This window comes from Mastigoproctus giganteus, chromosome 5 (assembly GCF_048544385.1).
Source record: "Mastigoproctus giganteus isolate SK-2022 chromosome 5, ASM4854438v1, whole genome shotgun sequence".
Lineage (NCBI taxonomy): Eukaryota > Metazoa > Arthropoda > Arachnida > Uropygi > Thelyphonidae > Mastigoproctus > Mastigoproctus giganteus.
The window spans coordinates 226,492,294-226,517,667 of NC_143579.1; the positions used below are offsets into that span (position 1 = coordinate 226,492,294).

At 35.6% G+C, this 25,374-nt stretch overlaps 1 protein-coding gene across 2 annotated transcripts in view; it reads right to left on the reverse strand.

The window, feature by feature from the left end:
- Pgm1 (phosphoglucose mutase 1) overlaps nucleotides 1-25,374 on the reverse strand; it is a 249,861-nt gene that overhangs the window by 18,778 nt on the left and 205,709 nt on the right. For both annotated transcript variants that reach the window (XM_090374440.1, XM_090374439.1), the window contains exons 6-7: nucleotides 13,119-13,250; nucleotides 11,593-11,712 (exon numbers count right to left, since the gene is read on the reverse strand). In XM_090374440.1, the coding sequence (XP_090230566.1) occupies nucleotides 11,593-11,712; nucleotides 13,119-13,250 (252 nt within the window). The remainder of the gene's footprint in view (nucleotides 1-11,592; nucleotides 11,713-13,118; nucleotides 13,251-25,374) is intronic.

Sequence of the window (25,374 nt, forward strand, 5' to 3'; positions counted from 1 at the left end):
AATCAATTTCCAGAATGGAAGTGGAAGATTTGAAAACCGTTAGTAAAATAAATTTACACATGCCATTCATCAACATATCTAGTAGTGATGACCTAAGTCATCACTATTAGGGAAGTAAGGTAGGTTGGATTTGAAGAGCTATATTCAGATTTCAAAAGTTGGCATAACATTTAAAAGAAACAAGCAAATTGCTTTACTCAAGTCGGAAGAGAGATATCAAATGAGGATAACATGTTTAGAATTATTAGCTGGCTTGGTCTGTTTATGATTGCTTTTATCAGAAGTTTGCAATTCAGAAGTTTTTTTCTTGAGTTTAACTTGTCTTCTTTCAAAACTTTTAGATCAAGAAATGGATTTGATCATGAGTCAGCAGCACTCACTAGTGATCGCTTGCTGTACTTTTTGATTTGATAACTCTGAAAAGCAATCATATTGCTTTTCTCACCACTTCTGACCCCTTCTTTAAACAGACTTGTCGAAGGTTAACGCTGTTATACCAGTCTAGTTACACATTTAACACAAGACAGCCAAATGTACAAACATGCTTCAAAATCTGTTTTACTTCAAATTGTTTAAATCAATCTTTCCTTTTAGCAAATCTTTCTAGATAGTACTAAATTTTCATCAATTATATTGTCCACTTCCAAAAGAAAGGCATGCAGCTCCCTTTCAGTACAAAAATGAATAAGATGACAGGGTCAGCCTATTACCACTGGGTGTTCAATCTCCTCTTTAATACACTTTCTTGCTACTCCAGTCTTTAGGCCTTCCATAACAGGCACATTATGAACACTCTCAGACAATTTTTAAAGGAACCCCACATGCTTTCAAGTTGTTCAAAAATATCTCCAATGCTGTACTCTGCAGAATCACCTTCCAGTGCTGGCACTAAGAGCAAGCTGCTTTAGATTTTATTTTATTTATTTTTTTATTACAAAAGGTCACTACAATGGGATAGAGTTTAGAATTACTTTGATTATTGCCATCTGCAGCAATCGTAAATGGCCCATCTTTCAGAGACATCACTACCCCTTCTTTCCTTATTTGTACAATTTCACTAACAATGACAGATTTTGTTTTTCCACAACTTTATTTTTTTGATATTTTACAATCAGGAAACAATTCTGAACAACTCACAGGAAAATTATGTTCTATGATAAAAGATAGTATGAATCAGAGCTGTAATACTCAATATGTTCTACGTTGATAATAATATTAGTAAATTAATAAGAGGAGTTTACCTCAATATAGTACGTGGAACACTTCCGTATGATACCCTCCAGAAATTAAAATGGAAAAAACGAAAAAAATCGACAACTTACCGGTCCATTAAAGTGAAATATAAATAATTAAAGTAAAATATAAATAATTAAATAATCAATTTAACACAATTCAAAATCAATTCAAAACAATTAAAATTCAAATTAACGCAATTAAAAGAATAACGAAAATATTCAAAACGATCTTCCTTCCTGAAGCTGACAATGCTTTTCGACCGACTGTCGTGATCACAGGAATGAAAATCACCGAATCAGGCTAAACCTGCAACTTAAATAGTGATTATGTGTCTTCGCGCATGCGCGTAAAGGTCCACGCATCGGAGATCAAATATGGCCGCCGAACATTAACAGAATTCTCGTGTAATTTAATTTCAATGGTTTCTGCAATTAATAGTTGCGTATAATTACGTTGAACGTTAAGTATTTTGGCCTCGTTAAATAAAAAAGTATGTTTTTCGTTAATGGCATGAAAGGCTAATTCTGACGCTGCTGAACGAGAAGCACGAACTGAGGCTTCGTGTTGATTTACACGAATATTAAGAGAAAACCGCGTCGAACCCTGATAAGACGAGTCGCAATCACCGCAAGAAATGTTGTATACTAGATCATTAATTTGTGTTGCGAACGCGGAAAGAACCGAGCGATTGTTCAGTATAGTGTGTAACTTCCGTATAGGCCTAGCTATAATTTTAAATTCGGTATCTTTAAAGAATCTGTTAAGCTGTTTGTGCCACTGTTCAACGTATGGGACAGAAATAAAGTATTTTTTGATATTACTATTGTTGATTGGTGCAGTATTTTGTATCCTATCCTTAGCTTGTACCCTAATTCGATTTATTGTGTTAATGGGATAACCCCTGTTCAAGAATCTGCTAGTTAATATTTGTATTTCTGAGTCCAAAGCAGAATCCGTTGTTGAATATTTATAGGCATTTAGAAATTGATTAAAGATAATCGATCTTTTGTAGGTGAACGGGTGGTAGCTATTATAATGTAGAAGCATACCGGTGTTTGTGGGTTTTCGATAGATGCTAAATTGTATTTTGCTCGAGTCCCGGGTAAGCGTGAAATTTAGAAAGTTTAATGATTTAGTATCCGTATCTTCCCTTTCCAATGTAAATTTGAGTCTAGAATGAATATTATTAAACGAATGTAAAATGTCTTGGATAGTACTACTATCGGTAATAACTAAACATCGTCTAAATACCTCCCATAGTATGTGATACGGGGACGAAAAGGTGTCAAATGTATCTGCTCAATCGTTGAGAGATAGATCTCTGACATTAAGCCACTCAGGCTCAAACCCATTGGTAATCCAAAAATTTGTTTGTACACCTTGTCTCGAAAGGTGATGTAGTTAGCCTCAACTAATAGTTTAATTAAGTGAAAAATTTCCTTAATAGGCAGCTTCGTATAATTAATCGGTGTCGAGTTTTTATTTAACATATCCCAAATAATATCTAATGTGTATTCAACGTTTACATTCGTATATAATGAGGTAACATCTAATGAGAATAAATTGTCATTGTCGCCGAGTATCACATACTATGGGAGGTATTTAGACGATGTTCTAGTTATTACCGATAGTAGTACTATCCAAGACATTTTACATTCGTTTAATAATATTCATTCTAGACTCAAATTTACATTGGAAAGGGAAGATACGGATACTAAATCATTAAACTTTCTAAATTTCACGCTTACCCGGGACTCGAGCAAAATACAATTTAGCATCTATCGAAAACCCACAAACACCGGTATGCTTCTACATTATAATAGCTACCACCCGTTCACCTACAAAAGATCGATTATCTTTAATCAATTTCTAAATGCCTATAAATATTCAACAACGGATTCTGCTTTGGACTCAGAAATACAAATATTAACTAGCAGATTCTTGAACAGGGGTTATCCCATTAACACAATAAATCGAATTAGGGTACAAGCTAAGGATAGGATACAAAATACTGCACCAATCAACAATAGTAATATCAAAAAATACTTTATTTCTGTCCCATACGTTGAACAGTGGCACAAACAGCTTAACAGATTCTTTAAAGATACCGAATTTAAAATTATAGCTAGGCCTATACGGAAGTTACACACTATACTGAACAATCGCTCGGTTCTTTCCGCGTTCGCAACACAAATTAATGATCTAGTATACAACATTTCTTGCGGTGATTGCGACTCGTCTTATCAGGGTTCGACGCGGTTTTCTCTTAATATTCGTGTACATCAACACGAAGCCTCAGTTCGTGCTTCTCGTTCAGCAGCGTCAGAATTAGCCTTTCATGCCATTAACGAAAAACATACTTTTTTATTTAACGAGGCCAAAATACTTAACGTTCGACGTAATTATACGCGACTATTAATTGCAGAAACCATTGAAATTAAATTACACGAGAATTCTGTTAATGTTCGGCGGCCATATTTGATCTCCGATGCGTGGACCTTTACGCGCATGCGCGAAGACACAATCACTATTTAAGTTGCAGGTTTAGCCTGATTCGGTGATTTTCATTCCTGTGATCACGACAGTCGGTCGAAAAGCATTGTCAGCTTCAGGAAGGAAGATCGTTTTGAATATTTTCGTTATTCTTTTAATTGCGTTAATTTGAATTTTAATTGTTTTGAATTGATTTTGAATTGTGTTAAATTGATTATTTAATTATTTATATTTTACTTTAATTATTTATATTTCACTTTAATGGACCGGTAAGTTGTCGATTTTTTCGTTTTTTCCGTTTTAATTTCTGGAGGGTATCATACGGAAGTGTTCCACGTACTATATTGAGGTAAACTCCTCTTATTAATTTACTAATATTATTATCAACGTAGAACATATTGAGTATTACAGCTCTGATTCATACTATCTAATTAATTTCCAAACTCTTATTGACTATTTCATTCACTTCCTGTCTCTCCAGTAGTATACAATCGATACACACAATTATGGGAGATTTTTTGAATGGCTTGGTACAAAATTACATTAAATCTATACTAAGGTACTTGGCCCAAAGTTACCATATTTCTTTCCTAAAATATTGCCTTCAAAACAACATCGTTCCGAAGTTTGCCAGGGTGAATTTAAATCAAAAAATTTCAGGCATAAAACAACTATCACTGGCGACATCACGTAATATTGTTAAGCTTGCCTTAAAATCTCGATATTCGGATAAACAAAAATACCTTTCCCAGGTTAGGAAGCTTCGCGATAAATTAAAAAATTATCTACATCCGAACGATTGGTCTGTATTGAAGACCTCCACAGATTTGCGACGGGAAGCACAAGCCTCAGAGATAAAAAGCAGACACGTTAATAAGTTGCAAACATTATCGAATAGTTCAAGACACGTTCATGCGAATTCTAACACATTGTCGCGAGCTTGCGACCAAGTTCACACGAGCTGGGTGACATCCCCCCCACAGACACATAACGCACTACCACAGAATATGTCGGCTAGTTCACGAACACCCCCTCACCCAGTATCCAACGCACCGACATATCAACAGGTTACAAATCTTTCCTCGTGTACACTATCGCAGGACCAGATTTCACTTTTATCCAAAGGATTAAATTATAATTTACCACCTCGAAAGCTGCCAAAAAAACAAAGCGTAATTGATATTGAATTTGGACTTCGTAGTGTTCCACAAAAAGATGTATTTATTCAACAAGTTAACCAAGTAGTGAATAACATAAAAGAAACGCGACTTCCTAAATTGAATACACATGACAGTTCAGCTTTACGAGAACTTCGAGAAAATAAGGACATTATTATACAGAGGGCAGATAAAGGAGACACAGTGGTAATACTAGATAAACATGATTATATTAATAAGTTAGATTCAGTTGTGTCTGATACCTCCACTTATCGTGAAGTGGACCCGACACTGTTTACCAATTTGGTAAATCAATACAATAAAACGTTAACCACATATCGTAAAAACGACTACATTACTATGGTTCAGTTGAAGGAATTGAAGTCCAGAACATACAATATTCCTGCACTTTTTGGTCAGGTAAAATTACACAAGCCTGGATTTCCGATTCGACCTATTGTTTCCTACAGGAACTCTGCATTTTCAGCCTTAGCCACATATGTATATAACATTATAAAACCTTTTAGACAGGTTATAACAATTTGGGATTAAGAATTACGATACATTATTTAATAATCTTAAAGACTGTAGACTCGGCGACAATGACAATTTATTCTCATTAGATGTTACCTCATTATATACGAATGTAAACGTTGAATACACATTAGATATTATTTGGGATATGTTAAATAAAAACTCGACACCGATTAATTATACGAAGCTGCCTATTAAGGAAATTTTTCACTTAATTAAACTATTAGTTGAGGCTAACTACATCACCTTTCGAGACAAGGTGTACAAACAAATTTTTGGATTACCAATGGGTTTGAGCCTGAGTGGCTTAATGTCAGAGATCTATCTCTCAACGATTGAGCAGATACATTTGACACCTTTTCGTCCCCGTATCACATACTATGGGAGGTATTTAGACGATGTTCTAGTTATTACCGATAGTATTACTATCCAAGACATTTTACATTCGTTTAATAATATTCATTCTAGACTCAAATTTACATTGGAAAGGGAAGATACGGATACTAAATCATTAAACTTTCTAAATTTCACGCTTACCCGGGACTCGAGCAAAATACAATTTAGCATCTATCGAAAACCCACAAACACCGGTATGCTTCTACATTATAATAGCTACCACCCGTTCACCTACAAAAGATCGATTATCTTTAATCAATTTCTAAATGCCTATAAATATTCAACAACGGATTCTGCTTTGGACTCAGAAATACAAATATTAACTAGCAGATTCTTGAACAGGGGTTATCCCATTAACACAATAAATCGAATTAGGGTACAAGCTAAGGATAGGATACAAAATACTGCACCAATCAACAATAGTAATATCAAAAAATACTTTATTTCTGTCCCATACGTTGAACAGTGGCACAAACAGCTTAACAGATTCTTTAAAGATACCGAATTTAAAATTATAGCTAGACCTATACGGAAGTTACACACTATACTGAACAATCGCTCGGTTCTTTCCGCGTTCGCAACACAAATTAATGATCTAGTATACAACATTTCTTGCGGTGATTGCGACTCGTCTTATCAGGGTTCGACGCGGTTTTCTCTTAATATTCGTGTAAATCAACACGAAGCCTCAGTTCGTGCTTCTCGTTCAGCAGCGTCAGAATTAGCCTTTCATGCCATTAACGAAAAACATACTTTTTTATTTAACGAGGCCAAAATACTTAACGTTCGACGTAATTATACGCGACTATTAATTGCAGAAACCATTGAAATTAAATTACACGAGAATTCTGTTAATGTTCGGCGGCCATATTTGATCTCCGATGCGTGGACCTTTACGCGCATGCGCGAAGACACAATCACTATTTAAGTTGCAGGTTTAGCCTGATTCGGTGATTTTCATTCCTGTGATCACGACAGTCGGTCGAAAAGCATTGTCAGCTTCAGGAAGGAAGATCGTTTTGAATATTTTCGTTATTCTTTTAATTGCGTTAATTTGAATTTTAATTGTTTTGAATTGATTTTGAATTGTGTTAAATTGATTATTTAATTATTTATATTTTACTTTAATGGACCGGTAAGTTGTCGATTTTTTCGTTTTTTCCGTTTTAATTTCTGGAGGGTATCATACGGAAGTGTTCCACGTACTATATTGAGGTAAACTCCTCTTATTAATTTACTAATGATAAAAGATACAAATTAATATTCAGCATGTATGATATCACTGTCACCATGAAATGCAACATATATTTTTGCATTTGTTTATATTTACTGCACACTGTTGTAATGCTTATCTGTTTGCAAATTCCTGATTATATTGAATTTTTTTAATGCTTGAAACTGAAAAAAAAAAAAAAAAAAAAAAAAAAAACACTTGTATATGGTAGACAAAAGCAAATATGTTACTCTTTTCAGATTTTACAATACATAGAATATCTTGTGTATGTGTCTTCTGAAATTTTACATTTGTATTTCATTGGCATCTTGTTGAAAGACATTGTTAATTAGTTTTGCATTACACAAGTACTATGAAATGATTGCTCAGAGAACAAAGCTATTATCACATGTTTTTATTTTGGAGCATAGATCACCAGCACACCTTTAAAGAAAATAAGAGAAAAGAAAAATACTGAGAAAAATTGAATTTTTCAAAAATATTGAAAAGGAAAAGGAGATGGAAAAGGGTCAAATCAAGTAAAAAAGCTAAATTCTCTGTTGTAATTCCAGAGCATTGGCAGTTATAGACTATTCATGTTATAAAAAAAAAAAAAAAAAAAACTGTGGCTACTACTTTTAAATCATTTCAAGAAGTCAAGAAATATGTTTCACATTTTCTGTTAACACAATATGGTTTAAGTTTTAAAAACAGACCCCTCCTTCTCACTCAGAAACCTATCAAACAAAAAGAGAATGTATAGAGAAGGTGGACTGCAATCAATACAAAAGGGTTCGTTCTGTGCATCTCTTTTTTTAAAAAGAGATATTCTCTTTTTAAAAAATTCTGTGTATCTCTTTTTTTAAAAGAGATACACAGAATCTGCATGTCATTACACAGAAAAATGCATAAGTTGTATTAGGCTCATGTAGTTTGTATTGTAGAACACTGGTTTCTTTAATTCTTGATTATAATAATATAAATTGGGGAAAAAAAAAAAAAAAAAAATTGTTTAATAATAACTATACATGGAAGAAATGGGACTGCCAAGCCACAGTCCAAATTTTTTTTTTTTTTTTTTTTTTTATATAATGCACCTCAACCAGCTAAGGTTATGACAGCATTTCATATTTCCAACATTATCTCTGAATGGAGGAGCAGTTCAATGCATATTTTCTGAATGCTTAATATCTCTGAAGAGTTTTAAATATTGGAGGAGAAGCTCATTTTTTGTTTAAGGTTAATGGCACACGAGTACTGCTAATATGAATACTATGACTATATATTAACCATATGGTTATTACTATGATAACAGGAATCCTTTCCATGATCACTGAAATTACAAGGGTGTCATGTTATGGCAACATTCTATATTCTCCATTAGAAGCCACCAATGAAGAATGCAGTCCTTATCAGCACTGCCCTTGAAAAAGATCAGGAACAAAGTGTTATTTACAAATTTATATTTTTATAACAATAGAGCATGTCCTCTATTGTTATATGAAGAATGCAGTCCTTATCAGCACTGCCCTTGAAAAAGATCAGGAACAAAGTGTTATTTACAAATTTATATTTTTATAACAATAGAGCATGTCCTCTTTTGTCAATCTGGTGCTTTAGCCATGGATGTGCCCTTCCCTTGCTGTTGAAAGTAGAGAGACTAAGTTGCATATTTTTCTGGTTTCATCAGCTGTAAAGCATCTAGTATATGGCATATACTTTACAGATGATCTAAGTGGTTATGCATTATGATGTATATTAGTGTTTCTTAACTAAAACAAGACCAAGGAACACCACAAAGTATTCCTTAATTTAGGTAGAGCACTAGAAAAAGTGTGTGTGTGTGTGTGTGTGTGTGTGTGTGTGTGTGTGTGTGTGTGTGTGTGTGCGCGCGCGCGCGCGTGCGCTTTACTGTATATAGATATTACAATAGTGTAAATAAAAATGATCCAGAAAATATATAAACTAAATAAGATCTCACTCAGTATTGTCTCACATAGACAACATTTGTAAATAAATTATGTAAAAATTTATTCCTCGGCACAGAATCCCAAGGTATGCATACTCAGAGTATCAACATTGGTGTATGTGATATTAACACTAAAATCTCCAACTATCTCATAGAGCAGTGATTCCCAAACTACTGAGATCTACGGACCCTTTCAAAAATCAAAGTTTACGGATCCCTATATAACGTATACACATGTTATATGCATATATATATGGTTGACCACCATTTCAAAGACCCCTGGAACTGGTCTACAGACCCCCAGGGGTCGGCAGACCCAAGTTTGGGAAATGCTGTCAGAGCATTATGTATCAATTTTCCTGCAGATCATTTCCCCTTCAACTGTTGCACTGCTAGTGGCATGGAATGCTTCTCTAGGTCATGAAAGAGGATGAAGCAGGTTGTTGACCATCCTTATATTTTTTCTGCATCTGTAAGTGATGCCCATAAACATCCTGCATGTGATGAAAAATTTCACCTAGAGTCACTCCTTTGGTTGACTACATTACAGCATGCAGCTAATGTGTGTACTGCAGTGTTAAATATACCATATTTCCCCATGTATATAAGATGCACCTTTTTTCGAAAAATTTGGGGTCCAAAAAATAAATTGGTTGTAGTTTTTTTTTTACTTGCATTTCCCGCTTGTTGTCTTTATGCTCATTGTTTCGCACTTGTTACTGGTATATTAGCTTACGTTTTGCCACATTCTGCGCAGAAATGGCTCAGAAAAGATTTTCGTACAGTGCTTAATTCAAGTTAAAAGTGATCCAGTTTGCAAAAGTGAATGGAAATCGTGCTGCTGAACGTAAGTTTGGTCCTCCTCCAACTGAGAAAACAATCCGAGACTGGCTACGGGAAGAAGAAACCCTACTGAAAACGCCACAGCAGAAGAAGGCCATGAGAGGCAAGTCAGCAAAACGGCCTGATTTAGAGAGGGAATTGAAGATATGAATTGAAGAGAAAAGGGCAATTGGAATTCCTGTGTCCACAAAGATGGTTCAGCATGAGGCAAGAAGAATTGCTGATTTCAAAGGACAATTGGTGCTTCAGGTTCATGAAACGGAATGGACTAAGCATGCGAACATGCACTAGACTTGCCCAAAAGATGCCTAAAAGCTATGAGCAGAAGGTCCTTGAATTTCATCGTTTTGTCATTCAATGTCGGAAGACATCAGTTTGAGTTGGGACAGATTGCAAATATGGACAAAGTCCCCCTTCAATTTGATGTCCCAAGTAACAGAACTGTTGATAAGAAGGGGTGAAAACTGTAACTGTGAAGACAAGTGGACACGAAAAGAGCCATTATACGGTTGTTCTAGCTTGTTGTGCCGATGGAACCAAGCTGCTTCCTATGCTGATTTTCAAACGCAAAACAATGCCAAAAGAAGACATTCCTCAAGGAGTGATTGTCCACGTTCATGACAAGGGTTGGATGGATCAGGATGGGATGAAGATCTGGTTTGAGAAAGTTTGGAGCAGGAGACCAGGTGGACTCTTACGCAAACCTGCAATATTGGTTCTTGATCAGTTCAGGGCACACATAACAAAAAACACAAAGAAGATTGCTGCAGAGCAAAAAACAAAACTTGCCGTCATACCTGGAGGCTTGACATCCCAGCTCCAACCACTTGATGTCAGCATTAACAAACTCTTCAAAGCTGCCATGAGAGACGAATGGAACCAATGGATGAAGTCTTCTGGGGACAATTTGACACCAGCAGGAAGAGTGAAGAAACCACTATAGGAGAAGTTTGTACCTGGGTGAAAAGATCCTGGGATAATATCAAGATTGAGATCGTTGTCAAGTCATTTAAGAAGTCTGGCATTTCAAATGCCATAGATGGAACCGAGGACGAAGCAATATATGAAGACAGTGATTCGTCATCAGAGACAGATGAGGACAAGCTAATGGATGGGAGTTTTGACAGTGATGAGGAGTTGTATGAATTTTATGATGAATAAAACTTGAGTTCAATAACTTTATGTAATACATTTTTTTTTTTCAATTTTCGGGCCCCAAAATTAAGGTGCGTCTTATACATGGGGAAATACGGTATACACTTCACATTCTACCTTGTATGTTGTACTGCACCTATATATCCAACTCTAGGCATACGGATATAGGACATCTTTGCTGCCAAAACATAGTTCTCACTTGGCCCATTCAGTGTTTCTAAACAACTTTCTATTACAGTATATATTTTCTATTACAGTATATGTAAAATATACATTTTCAAACAGTGTATTAATATAAATTTAAAAAAAAGGATAAAGAAGGAAATCTAAAATTAAAAATGTTTTTAAGTGAAGAAATCTATAACAAAGAAAATTTCTCTTCATTAGTTAGGAATAGATTTAAGTATTAATTTCAATGTGTATCAAATAATGGGAAATTGTTCAACTGTACTATATTATAGTGAACAATAGCCATTTGTTAGAAAATTGAGTAATAAAAGCTAAATTATATTTTGCTTTGATAAGATACAAATAAGAAATTGATCTGAGATTTTATATATAATTTTATTTCAAAATAAAGTGTCAGGTCTTATTACCTTGTAAAAAAGTTACGACCAAAGGTACTCCAGTGATCTAGCAAAATTTCTTCAACAGTTTGTTTTCTCTTAGCAAGAACAGACAGCCATGCAAGAGCTGCCCATATGCCATCCTTCTCTCTGTAAAATAAACACAAATCGTGTTAGTAGTGATATTTAATTCACAGCATCATCAATTATTTCAAACTGTAATCCTTTGACTGCTGCAAACCTGTTTTTGTCTCAGTTTTTCCAAACTCTGGATCACAGGTGTGTAAAATGGTTAATGCACATATAAGAGTGCACAGGAATCAAACTAAAGGATTCAGTTCAGATGATTGCGTAATACAGATAGCATTTCAGACAATTCACTGAAGGAGTACTGAAAGTACCGCAAGAAGTCAGAATAATCTGCATAAACTAAGAAGTTAACGACAGATTACACTTTATGCAGGTTTAAGTGCTTATTTCCTCACTAATTTCCATTTCTTGATTTATCTGAGCACCATGCTGCTTAAGGACCATCTGAAATCTTTCTGAAGTTAATAAAATATGTTCCCTATCATACACAAAATCTATTTTTGTAACTTTTTTATTACATTTTCAGAAAATTAACTTTTTATAAACAAAACTGAGGCAATGAGGGTAGTAGCTTTGAAAATGATTCTGTACTTAAAGGTTAAATAACTGTTTGAAAACAAAGTATTTTAATGACAAAATTTCAATGTAATATTCTCATGGCTACATCATAATGTGTAGAGCAAAACTTACATTATACTCATTGATATTAATTTTTTTTTTGCAACATTACACAAAAAAAATCTCAGAATAGATATTTATTAACAATGATGAAGGCATTACAAATCTGATGGAAAAGTTTGCTGATGACATGAAGGTGGGCACATAGGTTAAGAAAGATATTCTATATAAAATTTTTTTTTTTATACATTAACATCTCTTCCACCCCACCTGTTCTGTTTTTGTTAATAATTGTATATTTTGTAGTAGCATTCCAAAACCATAAAGTCTGAAAAATAGTAATTAAAACATAATATTGAAAAATTGCTGTGTGTGCATGCGCGCACACAAAAGCAATTCTTCTAACCCAGGCTTCTGAAGGATGCCATCATATGCTCCAATCAGAAAGTTGTTTCTATAATTCTTATAAATAAAAAAGTAATAACACATGTCAAATCATAACAAAAGTTAAAATTAAACAAGAAACACATGCAAAAAGACAAAAATAAAGAAAAGAATGCTATTATGAAAGGTTAGAGCACTTATCATAGTCAGAAGTTTTATAATTACACATTTTTCTCTTATTTTTATCATAGAATTTTCCTTATATTTAATGATGGCACATTAATTATGCTTTTTATTATGGACTTCTTATTACAGGTCATCCTTGGAGTAACCAATTTTCACTGTACATTCTGACAAATCAGTGCTTAGATGATAAGCATTATTAAGGTGTTCAACACTGGCACCAAAGAAGCCAAATATTGATCATTTTAGAAACTGTGCATAAAAAAGGCCATGTACTTTACCTAATGTGATCAGAGCCTGTTCCAAAACTTTCTTCACCACAAAGGGATAATTTTCCAGCATCCATTAAATTTCCAAAATACTTCCAGCCTGTGGGCACTTCAAAAAATTCTTTTCCTGTTTTCTGAGCAACCCTATAATAAAATAATTGAAATTCTATTCCTAAAAACTTGAAAATTCATTCTCAGTTAACTAATTTTTAATATAAATATACATGTCCATCTACAAGTTTCTATGATTAAATTGTAAGCTGCTCAGATTCTGTAAAGATAATGGTTTCGAAGTATTTGCAGTTTGTGTTCACTATGCAGAGATATAGAAGAACTGAATACAAATAGACTACTGCAAATAAGAATATGAATAAAAAGTTAAACGCTACATTCTGATTAAAAGGGAGAAAAAAATCAACTTACATTAGCATTTTAGCATTAGTAGAGGCATTTGATGCAAGAAAGCAAGCTTATGCAGCATCGGCCAAAAAAAAAAAAAAAAAAAAAAAAACCACTTCCACTTCACTCCTCTGTTCGTTCAAAATACCTGTCCAGCTGAGCCTTAAACTTCTTTAGGTTATCAACTTCCACGACAAGGGATGGAAGTCTGTTCCACCAACCAACCACTCGCTGGCTAAAGGCAAATTTCTGCACGTCTATCCTACATCTGTCTTTCCTCAATTTGAATTTATGCCCTCTCAGGTGATTATTCTGAGCGAGAGGAAGAATCCCATCAGCATTGAGCATGCTCAAACCATTCAAGGCTTTATACACCTCTATCAGATCACCTCGCTGGTGCCTAGTCTCCAGACACTGTAATTTGCAAAACTTAAGCCTTTCTTCGTAAGACCACCCCTTTGTTCCATTCACTAATCTTGTTGCCCTTCTCTGTACTCGTTCCAGCAGCTCTACATCCCTCTTGAAATGAGGCCTCCAGACCTGTATACAGTACTCTAGGTGTGGTCTGACCATTGCCTTATACAAGGGAATAATCACCTCCTTATCCCTGCTAGAAAAATTCCTATATATCATCGACAATACACCATGAGCTACTCTTGCAGCCCGTCTGCACTGCTCAGAGAACTTCATATCTGTCTGCACAACCACCCCCAGGTCCCTTTCATTCTCTACCACTGTCAGTGTAGTACCACAGAGTTGATACGTTGCTCTGGGGTTGCTGTTTCCCATGTGTAGTACTTTACATTTGTCAATGTTAAACTTCATTTGCCACCTCTCAGCCCATCTGCTCAACCTTTCCAGATCCTGTTGCAGCAGCATAGTGTCAGTAGTGTCCTTGACAACCCTGCCTACCTTTGTATCGTCTGCAAACTTGGACATTAAGCTTGATATACCATCATCAATATCATTTATAAATACAGAAAACAATAATGGACCCAACACTGAGCCCTGAGGGACTCCACTAATAACATTAGTCCACGATGAGCAGTGTCCATTGATTACCACTCTGTCTTCTCCCCCTCAACCACCCCTTTATCCATAGCAGCAATTTGCCTCCAATGCCACACTGCTCCAATTTGTGCAGCAGTCTTCCATGTGCAACAGTATCAAAAGCCTTTCTAAGATCCAAGTATATAATATCAAAGTTATTCCCTGCATCCAGTTCCTTTGTGACTGCATCATAGTATCCAATCAAATTGGTCAGGCACGACTTCCCCTTAACAAAACCATGCTGTGTCTGAGCTATAACTGAAGTCTTGTCTAAATGATCCTGCAGTGCTTCTTTAACTAGTGCCTCCATTAATTTTCCTGGAACAGAAGTTAAACTCACAGGTCTATAATTGCTTGTGTCAGCCTTTGATCCTCCTTTGTGAATTGGGGTCACATTTGCACATCTCCAGTCTGTGGGTATCTCCCCTGAGTCCAAGGAAGCTCTCATAATTATGGCTAAAGGTTTGCTTACTTCCTCTGCTGCCTCCTTTAATATAACTGGATAGATCCCATCCACCACGGGTGCCTTTCTTGTGTTTATCTTCAATAATTTCTCCTCCACTTTACTCTCAGTTATTACAAGATTCTCTAGCTTACTGCTAGAGTTGAATACACCTCTGGCTTTCCCCTCGCTAAATAACTCCTCATGTGTGAATTTCGATGCAAAATATTCATTTAGTTTGTTAGCTACCTGAGCAGGATCATCAACAGTTGACCCATCGTTATCAAGTGGACCAATCTGATTCATCCCCTTCCTTCTAGAGTTTATATAAGTAAAGAACTCTGTGCTGTTTTTCTTTGCATCCCTTGCCAAAGATTTCTCGTAATCTGCCTTCGCCTGCCTAACCTCCTTTGTAACTTGGTTACAGATCAAGTTGTATCTATCATAGGCTTCTGTGTCATGTGTTAATTTGTATGTATCCCATGCATGTTTCTTCTCTGCCATATGCCTCATCAGTTCATCTGACATCCATTTAGGCCTAAACCTCGAACAATATTTCTTAGTTGGTATGCAAAGCCTAGTAGCTTCCAAGATAAGTTCTTTGAATGCTTCCCATTTTGCATTTGCTGTTGGTAACATCATCAGTTGGTCCCACTGTATAGAATTTAAATACTGTCTCAGTCCATCATAGTCGCCTTTACGAAAGCAATAACCCTTCCCTTTACCCCTAATGGTAGTTAAATCTTTGAGTAAATCCCACTTCAGCACAATGTGATCACTGCCACCTAGTGGTTCATTTATCTGCAGATTCTTAATGCATGAAGAATCACTGCTGATAATCAAATCAAGAATATTCCTCCCTCTAGTTGCCTCCCGAACATGCTGATGTAGAAAACAATCATCCAATAAATCCACAAAAGCCTTGCTAGTGTGTGAGTGACCAGCCCCCAAATTCCAGTCAATATCTGGGAAATTAAAATCTCCCATTATAAGACTCTCTGATTTACTGGCCCACTCTATTTCCCTGTACAGTTTCTTATTATACTCATCAGAGTCATTAGGCCTATAGCACACTCCTACTCTCAATTTTGATCTCCCAGTGCTTATGTCACACCAAACTGACTCGACACTGCACTGTCCAGCGATGTCCACTGGCTTCACTTCCTTGGATTTTATGTATTTCTTAACTAATAGCATAACCCCTCCTCCCTTCCTATCCAGTCTATCCTTTCTGTAGACTTTGTACTCCCCAAATTCCAATTCTGCATTCCTTATATCTGTGTGACACCAAGTCTCTGATATCCCAACAATATCTGCCTTTGATGTTTTGAGCAATACCTCAAATTCATCAAATTTATTTACTAAACTCCTAGCATTGGTGTACACGCAAGTATACATGCACCTATTTCTATTCTTAGCTACCCTAACACAACCCATGTGTTTACTTGTACCGCAATAACTCCCAGCAGTCTCTGAAATATCCTGAATCTTGTTTTTCAGGCTTCTGCTCATTCCAATAGAAGCAGTGCAAGCATCTCTTTCACCTCTGCCAGTGGCTACTGTTAATCTATTCGTCTTTGTATCCCCCCAAGCTAGCAGTTTTCCGACCCACCTAACACTGCCTCGATATCATGAGCAAATATTCTTGCACCCTTTCCATTTAAGTGTATCCCATCCCTGTAGAAGCAATCTCTCCTGTTAACAAGTACAGTCCATGCTGAAAAAAATTCTACCCCTTGAGCCTTGCACAATCTTTCCAGGGCCGAATTGATCGACAAGGCTCTCATCATATACCCTCTCCTATCGTGTCTGGGCAGAATTGCAGACACTTTCAAATTTAACCCTATTTCACGGCTTTTTTACAACAGTGACCTGTACTTGTTAAGCAATTCTGCCGGTCTCCTACTCTTGATATCGTTAGTGCCAATGTGTACAACTATATCACCTTTTGTGCCCTTAAAAGATGATATCTGCTCTACGTCATCAACCTTTGCCCCTGGCAGACATACCCTGGTCCTGTTCCACCTATCCTTTTTACAAAGCATGTTCCCCGTTTCCCTGACAATAGTCACCAACAACTACTAGTTCCTTTGGGACCAGCGCATTCTGCCTTGGGGGTTGCCGCTGTGTTTCACGATGACCAAGTGCAAGCTCTGGCGTTGATGTGGGCAGCTGAGAGCTTGACGGGCCCCTCAATTTAGTTCCTTCGAGGGCATCCACCCTGTCCTTCAAGCTCTCATATAGGCCCATAAGAACGCCGAGTTGTTGCCTGATTTCGATACACTCCTTGCATCGCGCACACACAAAGACATCCCCCATGGCAATATCATGTCCCGTACCTGAATGCTCCACAAACATCATGCAAGCTGTGCATTTTAGAAGGCTGTGATTTAGAAGGCAACTGTCCCCCTCAGTTCTCCTCTGAGCCACAGCACTTCCATTAGCTTGAGCCTTTTGTTTTGCTGCTCTGGTCTGAGTCATGATTACTTTTAATTTAAATAAAATTTCAATTTCAGTTTATAACCCTAACTTATCTCCAACACAGTTATAACGGGATATATATTTTTTTAGTGTCAGGTATTAATTATCTCCGAGTTCCCTTTATATAACTTCCGTATCAGTTATGTATTAATTAATTATGTTACGTTTGTAATCTAAGTCGGTATATGTATTTAGTTAAAAGTGCAATTTAAATGCCCACGAAGTTCAACAAGTTTAATAGATTTTACCGATCGCTGAAAATATTATAACCTGTACTATACTAACACTATCTAGGTTCGATATATAACCATCGTATGACAAAGACAAAGGCGGAAGTTACGAACGGTAATCTATGGACACTTAAGTATTAATTAACTTTCAAATCTCGCTGTCTCAATTCAGAATAAACTAACGATCCTTACTAGGTCTATAAGCTACTTACAAAAAATAATTTGATGTAAAAAATATTCAATAAGCGGCTAAATATGGCTAAAAAAAAAACTTCTCATTCAGCGGAGTTGTAACTTGTAACACGTGGATTTGATACCCTTACCGATATTTTTATGCAATTACAAGGCCGAGTAAAGAATAAATACACCCGATTAATCAGAAATATCACAAAATAATGCTATACTACTAAATTTAAATCAAAAGTTTTAGAAAAACAATAATTTCAAATCAATAAACAAGAAAAATCCACTTAGCGGCTTTGAACACGTCTGGCCCCTACTAGCCTCGTCAGCAGACTCAACATATGAAGACTATTCAAAGAGTCAAGTGACTAAAGTGCTCGTGTGTCACTGGACCATAAGCATAACCATTTGTGTAACTTCTAGGTTTTCTGTTTTATGACATGATATAAGTTTTTGTTTTCAAACTAAATTTTCTTCAGAGTAAAATTCTGTTTCTACAGAACGCTTTTTTAACCAAAGTTTTTTTTTTTTTTTTGTAAAGTGTAGAAACACTCCTTAATTTTAATAAGCTTATTTAAATCTATAAATCATGAATATTAAGAAAAATAAAGCTATGTTCTTAAATTTAAAATGTTATTAAATGTAAATTTATTCTGAGATTTTATTTACTGTTTTATTTTTTAGAAATGGTTTGAAATAAAGTTTAACTGGGTGGAAGGCATTATCAAGAGTACAGTTAAGTGAGCAAAAGTCAAAAAGGAAAGCTGGGTGATGAAATTTGTCTGTGCATATGAACCAGAAAGGGGGGAAGGGCGGAGGAAAGAGAATGAAATAGAAGAGTACTTTAATATTTAGAAAGAGCAGCAGAAAAAAATCAACACAGAAAGAATAGTACTGGTTCAAGATTTAAACAGCAAAGTACGAAATATCAAATACATCCACAGAGAAATTTAATGAAAATATAGAGAAAGGAAACCTAACAATAATGTAAAAGGTTGCTATAATTTGGAGTAAGCCATATACTATTAATTACAGAGTAATTGGGCATTTTAGCATAGATTACACAGAGATAGCATAATAAAAAGAAAGAAAGCATAACTAATTATATTATTTTTAAAATGATCTTAATTTTAAAAATATTAAGAAGTTTACCTCAATATAGTATGTAGAACACGTCCGCATGATACTCTCCAGAAATTAAAACGAAAAAATCAAAAATCTTACATTAGAGTAACAATAATTAAAAGTCAATTTAACACAATTAAAAATAAAATTAATTAAAAGAATTTAACGAAAAAATTGCAAAAAGATTTTCCTTCCTGAAGCTGACAATGCTTTTCGACCATATGTCGTGATCACAGGAATGAAAATCATCAAACAGGGGTGAGCATGAAACTTAAATAGGGATTATTTGTCTTCACGCATGCACGTAAAAGCCAATGAATTGGAGATCAGATATGGCCGGCGAACATTAACAGAATTCTTGTGCAATTTAATTTCTAAGGTTTCTGCAATTAATAGTCGTGTATAATTACATTGGACACTAAGTATTTTGGCCTTGTTAAATAAAAAAGTATGTTTTTCGTTAATGGCGTGAAAGGTTAATTCTGATGCTGCTGAACATGAAGCATGAACTGAGGCCGCATGTTGATTAACACAAATATTCAGAGGCAAACGCGTTGAACCTTGGTAAGACGAGTTGCAATCACCGCAAGAAATGTTGTATACCAGGTCATTAATTTGCGTTGCAAACGAGGAAAGGACTGAGCAATTGTTTAGTGTAGTCTGTACTATACTAAAGCAAGGGGATAACCCCTGTTTAAGAATCTGCTGGTTAATATTTGTTTTTCTGAGCCCAAAGCAGATTCCATCATTGAATATTTATAAACTGAGTAAAGATAATCTTTTGTAGGTGAATGGGTGATAGCTGCTATAATGTAGAAGCATACTGGTGTTCGTAAGCTTTCGATAGATGTTAAATTGGATTTTATTCCAGTCCAGAGTAAGTGTGAAATTTAGAAAATTTCATGAATTTGTATCCATATCCTTCCTTTCCAATGTAAATATGAGTCCAGAATGAATATTACTAAACGAATGTAAAATGTCTTGGATAGTACTACTATCAAGTAATAACTAGAACATACTCTAAATACCTCCCATAGTACATGATACGGGATCGAAAAGGCGTCAAATGTATATGCTCAATTGTTGAGAGACAGATCTCCGATATTAAGCCACTCCGATATTAAGCCACCATTGGCAAACCAAAAATTTGTTTGTACACTGTCTCGAAAGGTGATATAGTTGGCCTCAACTAACAGTTTAATTAAGTGAAAAATTTCCTTAATAGGAAGCTTCGTATGATTAATCTGTATTGAGTTATTATTTAACATATCCCAAATAATATCTAATGTTTTTTCAATGTTTACATTCGTATATAATGAGGTAACATCCAGTGAGAATAAATTGTCATTGTCGCCAAGTCTACAGTCCTTAAGGTTATTAAATAATGTATCATAGTTCTTAATCCCAAATTGTATCGCCTGTCTAAAGGGTTTTATAATGCTATATACATGTGTGGCTAAGGATGAAAATGCCGAGTTTCTGTAGGAAACAATAGGCTGAATAGGAAATCCAGTCATGTAATTTTCTGAGCAATGCAGACAGGCTGCCAGGGCAGGTCATGGGGTTTTGTCAATGATATACAGGAATTTTGCTAGCAGGGAAAAGGAGGTGATTGTCCCTCTGTATAAGGCAATGGTCAGGCCATGCCTTGAGTACTATGTACAGGTCTGGAGGCTTCATTTTAAGAAGGATGTTGATTTACTTGAGCGTTTACAGAGGGCAACAAGATTGGTAAGGGTGAATGAAGGGATCCTCTTACCAAGAGAGGCTTAAGTTCTGAAAATTGCAGGGGCTGGAGACTAGGCACCTGCGAGGTGATCTGATTGAGGTGTATAAGGCCTTGAATGGGTTGAGCACACTGAATTCTAATGGGATTCTTCCACTTTTTGTGTCAGATTACGAACCTAGGGGTCATAAATTCAAATTGAGGAAAGACAGATGTAGAATAGATGTGTAGAAATTTGCCTTTAGCCAGTGGGTGGTTAATTGCTGGAACAAGTTTCCATCTATCGTTGTGGAAGTTGATAGGTTAAATAAATTTAAGGAGGAACTGGATAAACATTTAGAGGGAATGGTTGTGTAATTTTTTTTTTTTTTTGGCTGATGCTGCATAAGTTCATACACTTGCTTTCTTGCATCACATGCCACTATTACTACCTGACCGAGAAGTGCAGGAATATTGTACATTCTGGCCTTCAATTGCTTTAACTGAGCCATAGTAATGTAGTCGTTTTTTTTATACGTAGTTAACGTTTTATTGTATTGATTGACCAAATTGGTAAATGGTGCCGGGTCTACTTCAAGTGGAGGTATCCGAAAACAAATGAATCTAACTTATTAATATAATCAGGTTTGTCGAGTATTACCACTGTATCTCCTTTATCTGCCCTCTGTATAATAATGTCTATTTTCCAGAAGTTCATGTAAAGCTGAACTGTCATGTGTATTCAATTTAGGAAGTTGCGTTTCTTTTATGTTATTCACCATTTGGTTTACTTGTTGAATAAATAAATCTTTTTGTGGAACATTACGAATGTACAAATTCAATATCAATTACGCACTGTTTTTTTTAGGTAGTTTTAGAGGTGGTAAATTATAATTTAATCCTTTGGATAAAAGTGAAATCTGGTCCTGCAATAGCGTATACGAGGAAAGATATGTAACCTGTTGATATGTCGCTTCGTTGAATGCTGGGCGAGGGGTTGTTCGCAAACAAGCCGACATATTGCGGTAGCACGTTGTGTGTATGCAGTGTTGTCGTCACCCAACTTGTATGCACTTAGTCGCAAGCCTGTGACAATGTGTTAGAATTCTTATGAACGTGTCTTGACCCTCCCGATAATGTTTGTAATTTGTTAACGTGTCTGTGTTTTTATTTCTGAGGCCTGTGCTTCCCATTGCAAATTAGGATGTAGATAATTTTTTAATTTATCGCAAAGCTTCCTAAACTGGGAAAGGTATTTTTGTTTATTAGAATATTGTGATTTTAAGGCAAGTTTAACAATATTACACGACGTGACAAGTGCTATTTGTTTTATGCCCGAAATTTTTTGATTTAAATCAACCCTGGCAAACTTTGAAACAAACAATGTTATTTTGAAGGCAATATTTTAAAAAAGAAATATGGTAACTTTGAGCCGAGTATCTTAGTGTTAATTTAATGTAATTTTGTACCAAGCTGTTCAAAAAATCCCCCATAACTGTGTGTATCGATAGGTGTGTAATTGATACTGAATTTGGACTTCTAATTCTAACATTTATTCAACAAGTTAACCAAGTGGTGAATAACATGAAAGAAATGCAACTTCCTAAGTTGAATACACACGACAGTTCAGCTTTATATGAACTTTGGGAAAATAAAGACAATATTATACGGAGGGCAGATAAAGGAGATACAGTGGTAACACTCGATAAATCTCATTATATTAATAAGTTAGATTCAGTTGTTTCGGATACCTCCACTTATCTTGAAGTAGACCCGGCACTATTTACCAATTTGGTCAATCACTACAATAAAACGTTAACCACATATAAAAAAAAAAACGACTACATTACTATGGCTCAATTAAAGGAATTGAAGGCCAGAACATACAGTATTCCTGCACTTTTCGGTCAGGTAAAATTACACAAGACTAGATATCCTATTTGGCCTATTGTTTCCTACAGAAACTCGGCATTTTCATCCTTGGCCACACATGTATATAGCATTATAAAACCCTTTAGACAGGCAATATAATTTGGGATTAAGAACATTATTTAATAACCTTAAGGACTGTAGACTTGGTGACAATGATAATTTATTCTCACTAGATGTTACCTCATTATATACAAATGTAAACGTTGAAAACACATTAGACATTATTTGTGATATGTTAAATAATAACTCGATACCGATTAAGGAAATTTTTCACTTAATTAAACTGTTAGTTGAGGCCAACTATATCACCTTTTGAGACAAAGTGTACAAACAAATTTTTGGTTTGCCAATGGGATTGAGCCTGACCAGCTTAATATCGGAGATCTATTTCTTAACGATTGAGCATATACATTTGACACCTTTTTGATCCCGTATCACATATTATGGGAGGTATTTAGACGATGTTCTAGTTATTACTGATAGTAGTACTATCCAAGACATTTTACATTCGTTTAATAATATTCATTCTAGACTCAAATTTACATTGGAAAGGGAGGATACGGATACAGTCATTAAATTTTCTAAATTTCATACTTACTTGGGACTCAATGTTGTTGTTTTGGTTTTTAGGAGCATTAGCAACTAAGGCCATATTGCTCCGGGATATACGGTGGTCATTCCCTGACCTTTCCGCATCCTCCATATTTGGTGGTGATGGGCTTAAACCCTGGTCTAATCAAGAAGCGTGTGCTATGCACTGCTGCTCCTTTCCACCTGGCTATGGAGGCACCCTTGGGACTCGAATAAAATCCAATTTAACATCTATCGAAAACCTACAAACACTAGTATGCTTCTACATTATAACAGCTATCACCCATTCACCTACAAAAGGTCGATTATCTTTACTTAATTTCTAAATGCCTATAAATATTCAACAACGGAATCTGCTTTGGGCTCAGAAATACAAATATTAACCAACAGATTCTTAAACAGGGGTTATCTCCTTGTACAATAAATCGAATTAGGATATAAGCTAAGAATAGGATACAAAATACTACACCAACCAACAATAGTAATATCAAAAAATACTTTATTTCTGTCCCATATGTTGAACAATGGCACAAACAGCTTAACAGATTCTTTAAAGATACCGAATTTAAAATTGTGGTCAGGCGAATAAGGAAATTACACACTATACTGAACAACTGATCAGTCCTTTCCTCATTCGCAACACAAATTAATAACCTGGTATACATTTCTTGCGGTGATTGCGACTCGTCTTATGAAGGTTTGATGTGTTCTCTTCTGAATATTTGTGTTAATCAACATGTGGCCTCAATTCATGCTTCTTGTTCAGCAACGTCAGAATTAGCCTTTCACGCCATTATGAAAAACTTTATTTAATGAGGCCAAAATACTTAGTGTCCAATGTAATTATACGTGACTTATAATTGCAGAAACCACAGAATTTAAATTACACAAGAATTCTGTTAATGTTCGCCGGCCATATCTGATCTCCAATTTATTGGCTTTTATTCGCAAGTGCGAAGACAAATAATCCCTATTTAAGTTTCATGTTCACCCCTATTCAGTAATTTTCATTCCTGTGATCACGACATATGGTCAAAAAGCGTTGTCAGCTTCAGGTAGGAAAATCTTTTCGCAATTTTTTTGTTAAATTCTTTTAATTAATTTTATTTTTAATTGTGTTAAATTGATTTTTAATTATTTGTTACTCTAATGTAAGATTTTCGATTTTTTCGTTTTAATATCTGGACAGTATCATACAGAAGTGTTCTACGTACTATATTGTGGTAAACTTCTCTTAATATTTTACAAATATTGATATCAACGTAGAATGTATTGAGCATTACAGCTCTGGTTCATACTATCTAAAATGATCTTAAATAACTACTTTAAGATATAAGGATATATATAGAAGATTGCTAAATTTGAAGCGGTAAACATCCTGTATTGGACAAATTAAAGTAGTAATTAGTGCAAAAAGCTAAAAACATACAAAGACTGAGAGGTTCAGATTTGTCAACAATCGTTAAATATAGAAACTGTTTTGTTCAAAAGTAAGCAAGTGGTCTACAGGGGCACAGGATCCAGATAGTGAAATTCTAATAGAAGTGAACCTGTAGTGCAAGTTCTCTCGTGGAATTTTGAAAATATCAGACCACTGCATATACACCAATGAGCCAAAACATTATGACCAGCAAGTCGTTAAGCTAATCAAAGCAACTGCAGGTGAACTGTGGCACATGCACAGGTCAGAACACGGTATAAAAAACACCTGATACTGAACTCTATTAATCAGTGTTACTCTTGTTCTTCAGATGGGAAAGGTAGCAGACTTAAGCAAGTTTGAAAAGGGCCAAATTGTAATGGCCAGATGACTGGGTCAGAGCATAACCGAAACGGCATGGCTGGTGGGATGCTCACAGTCAGCTGTGGTTAGTACCTACCGAAAGTGGTCCAAGGAGGGGAAAACCCATGAACGGCTGGTGAAGTGTTGGATGGCCATGGCTCATTGATGTTTGAGGTGAGCGAAGGCTCTCCCGGATGGTACGTGGCAACAGAAGGGTAACTGTGGCACAACTTGCCGGTAATTGGAATGCTGGTGACGGGAGTAATGTGTCACAACACACACACACACACACACACACACACACACACACACACACACACACACACACACACACACACACACACACA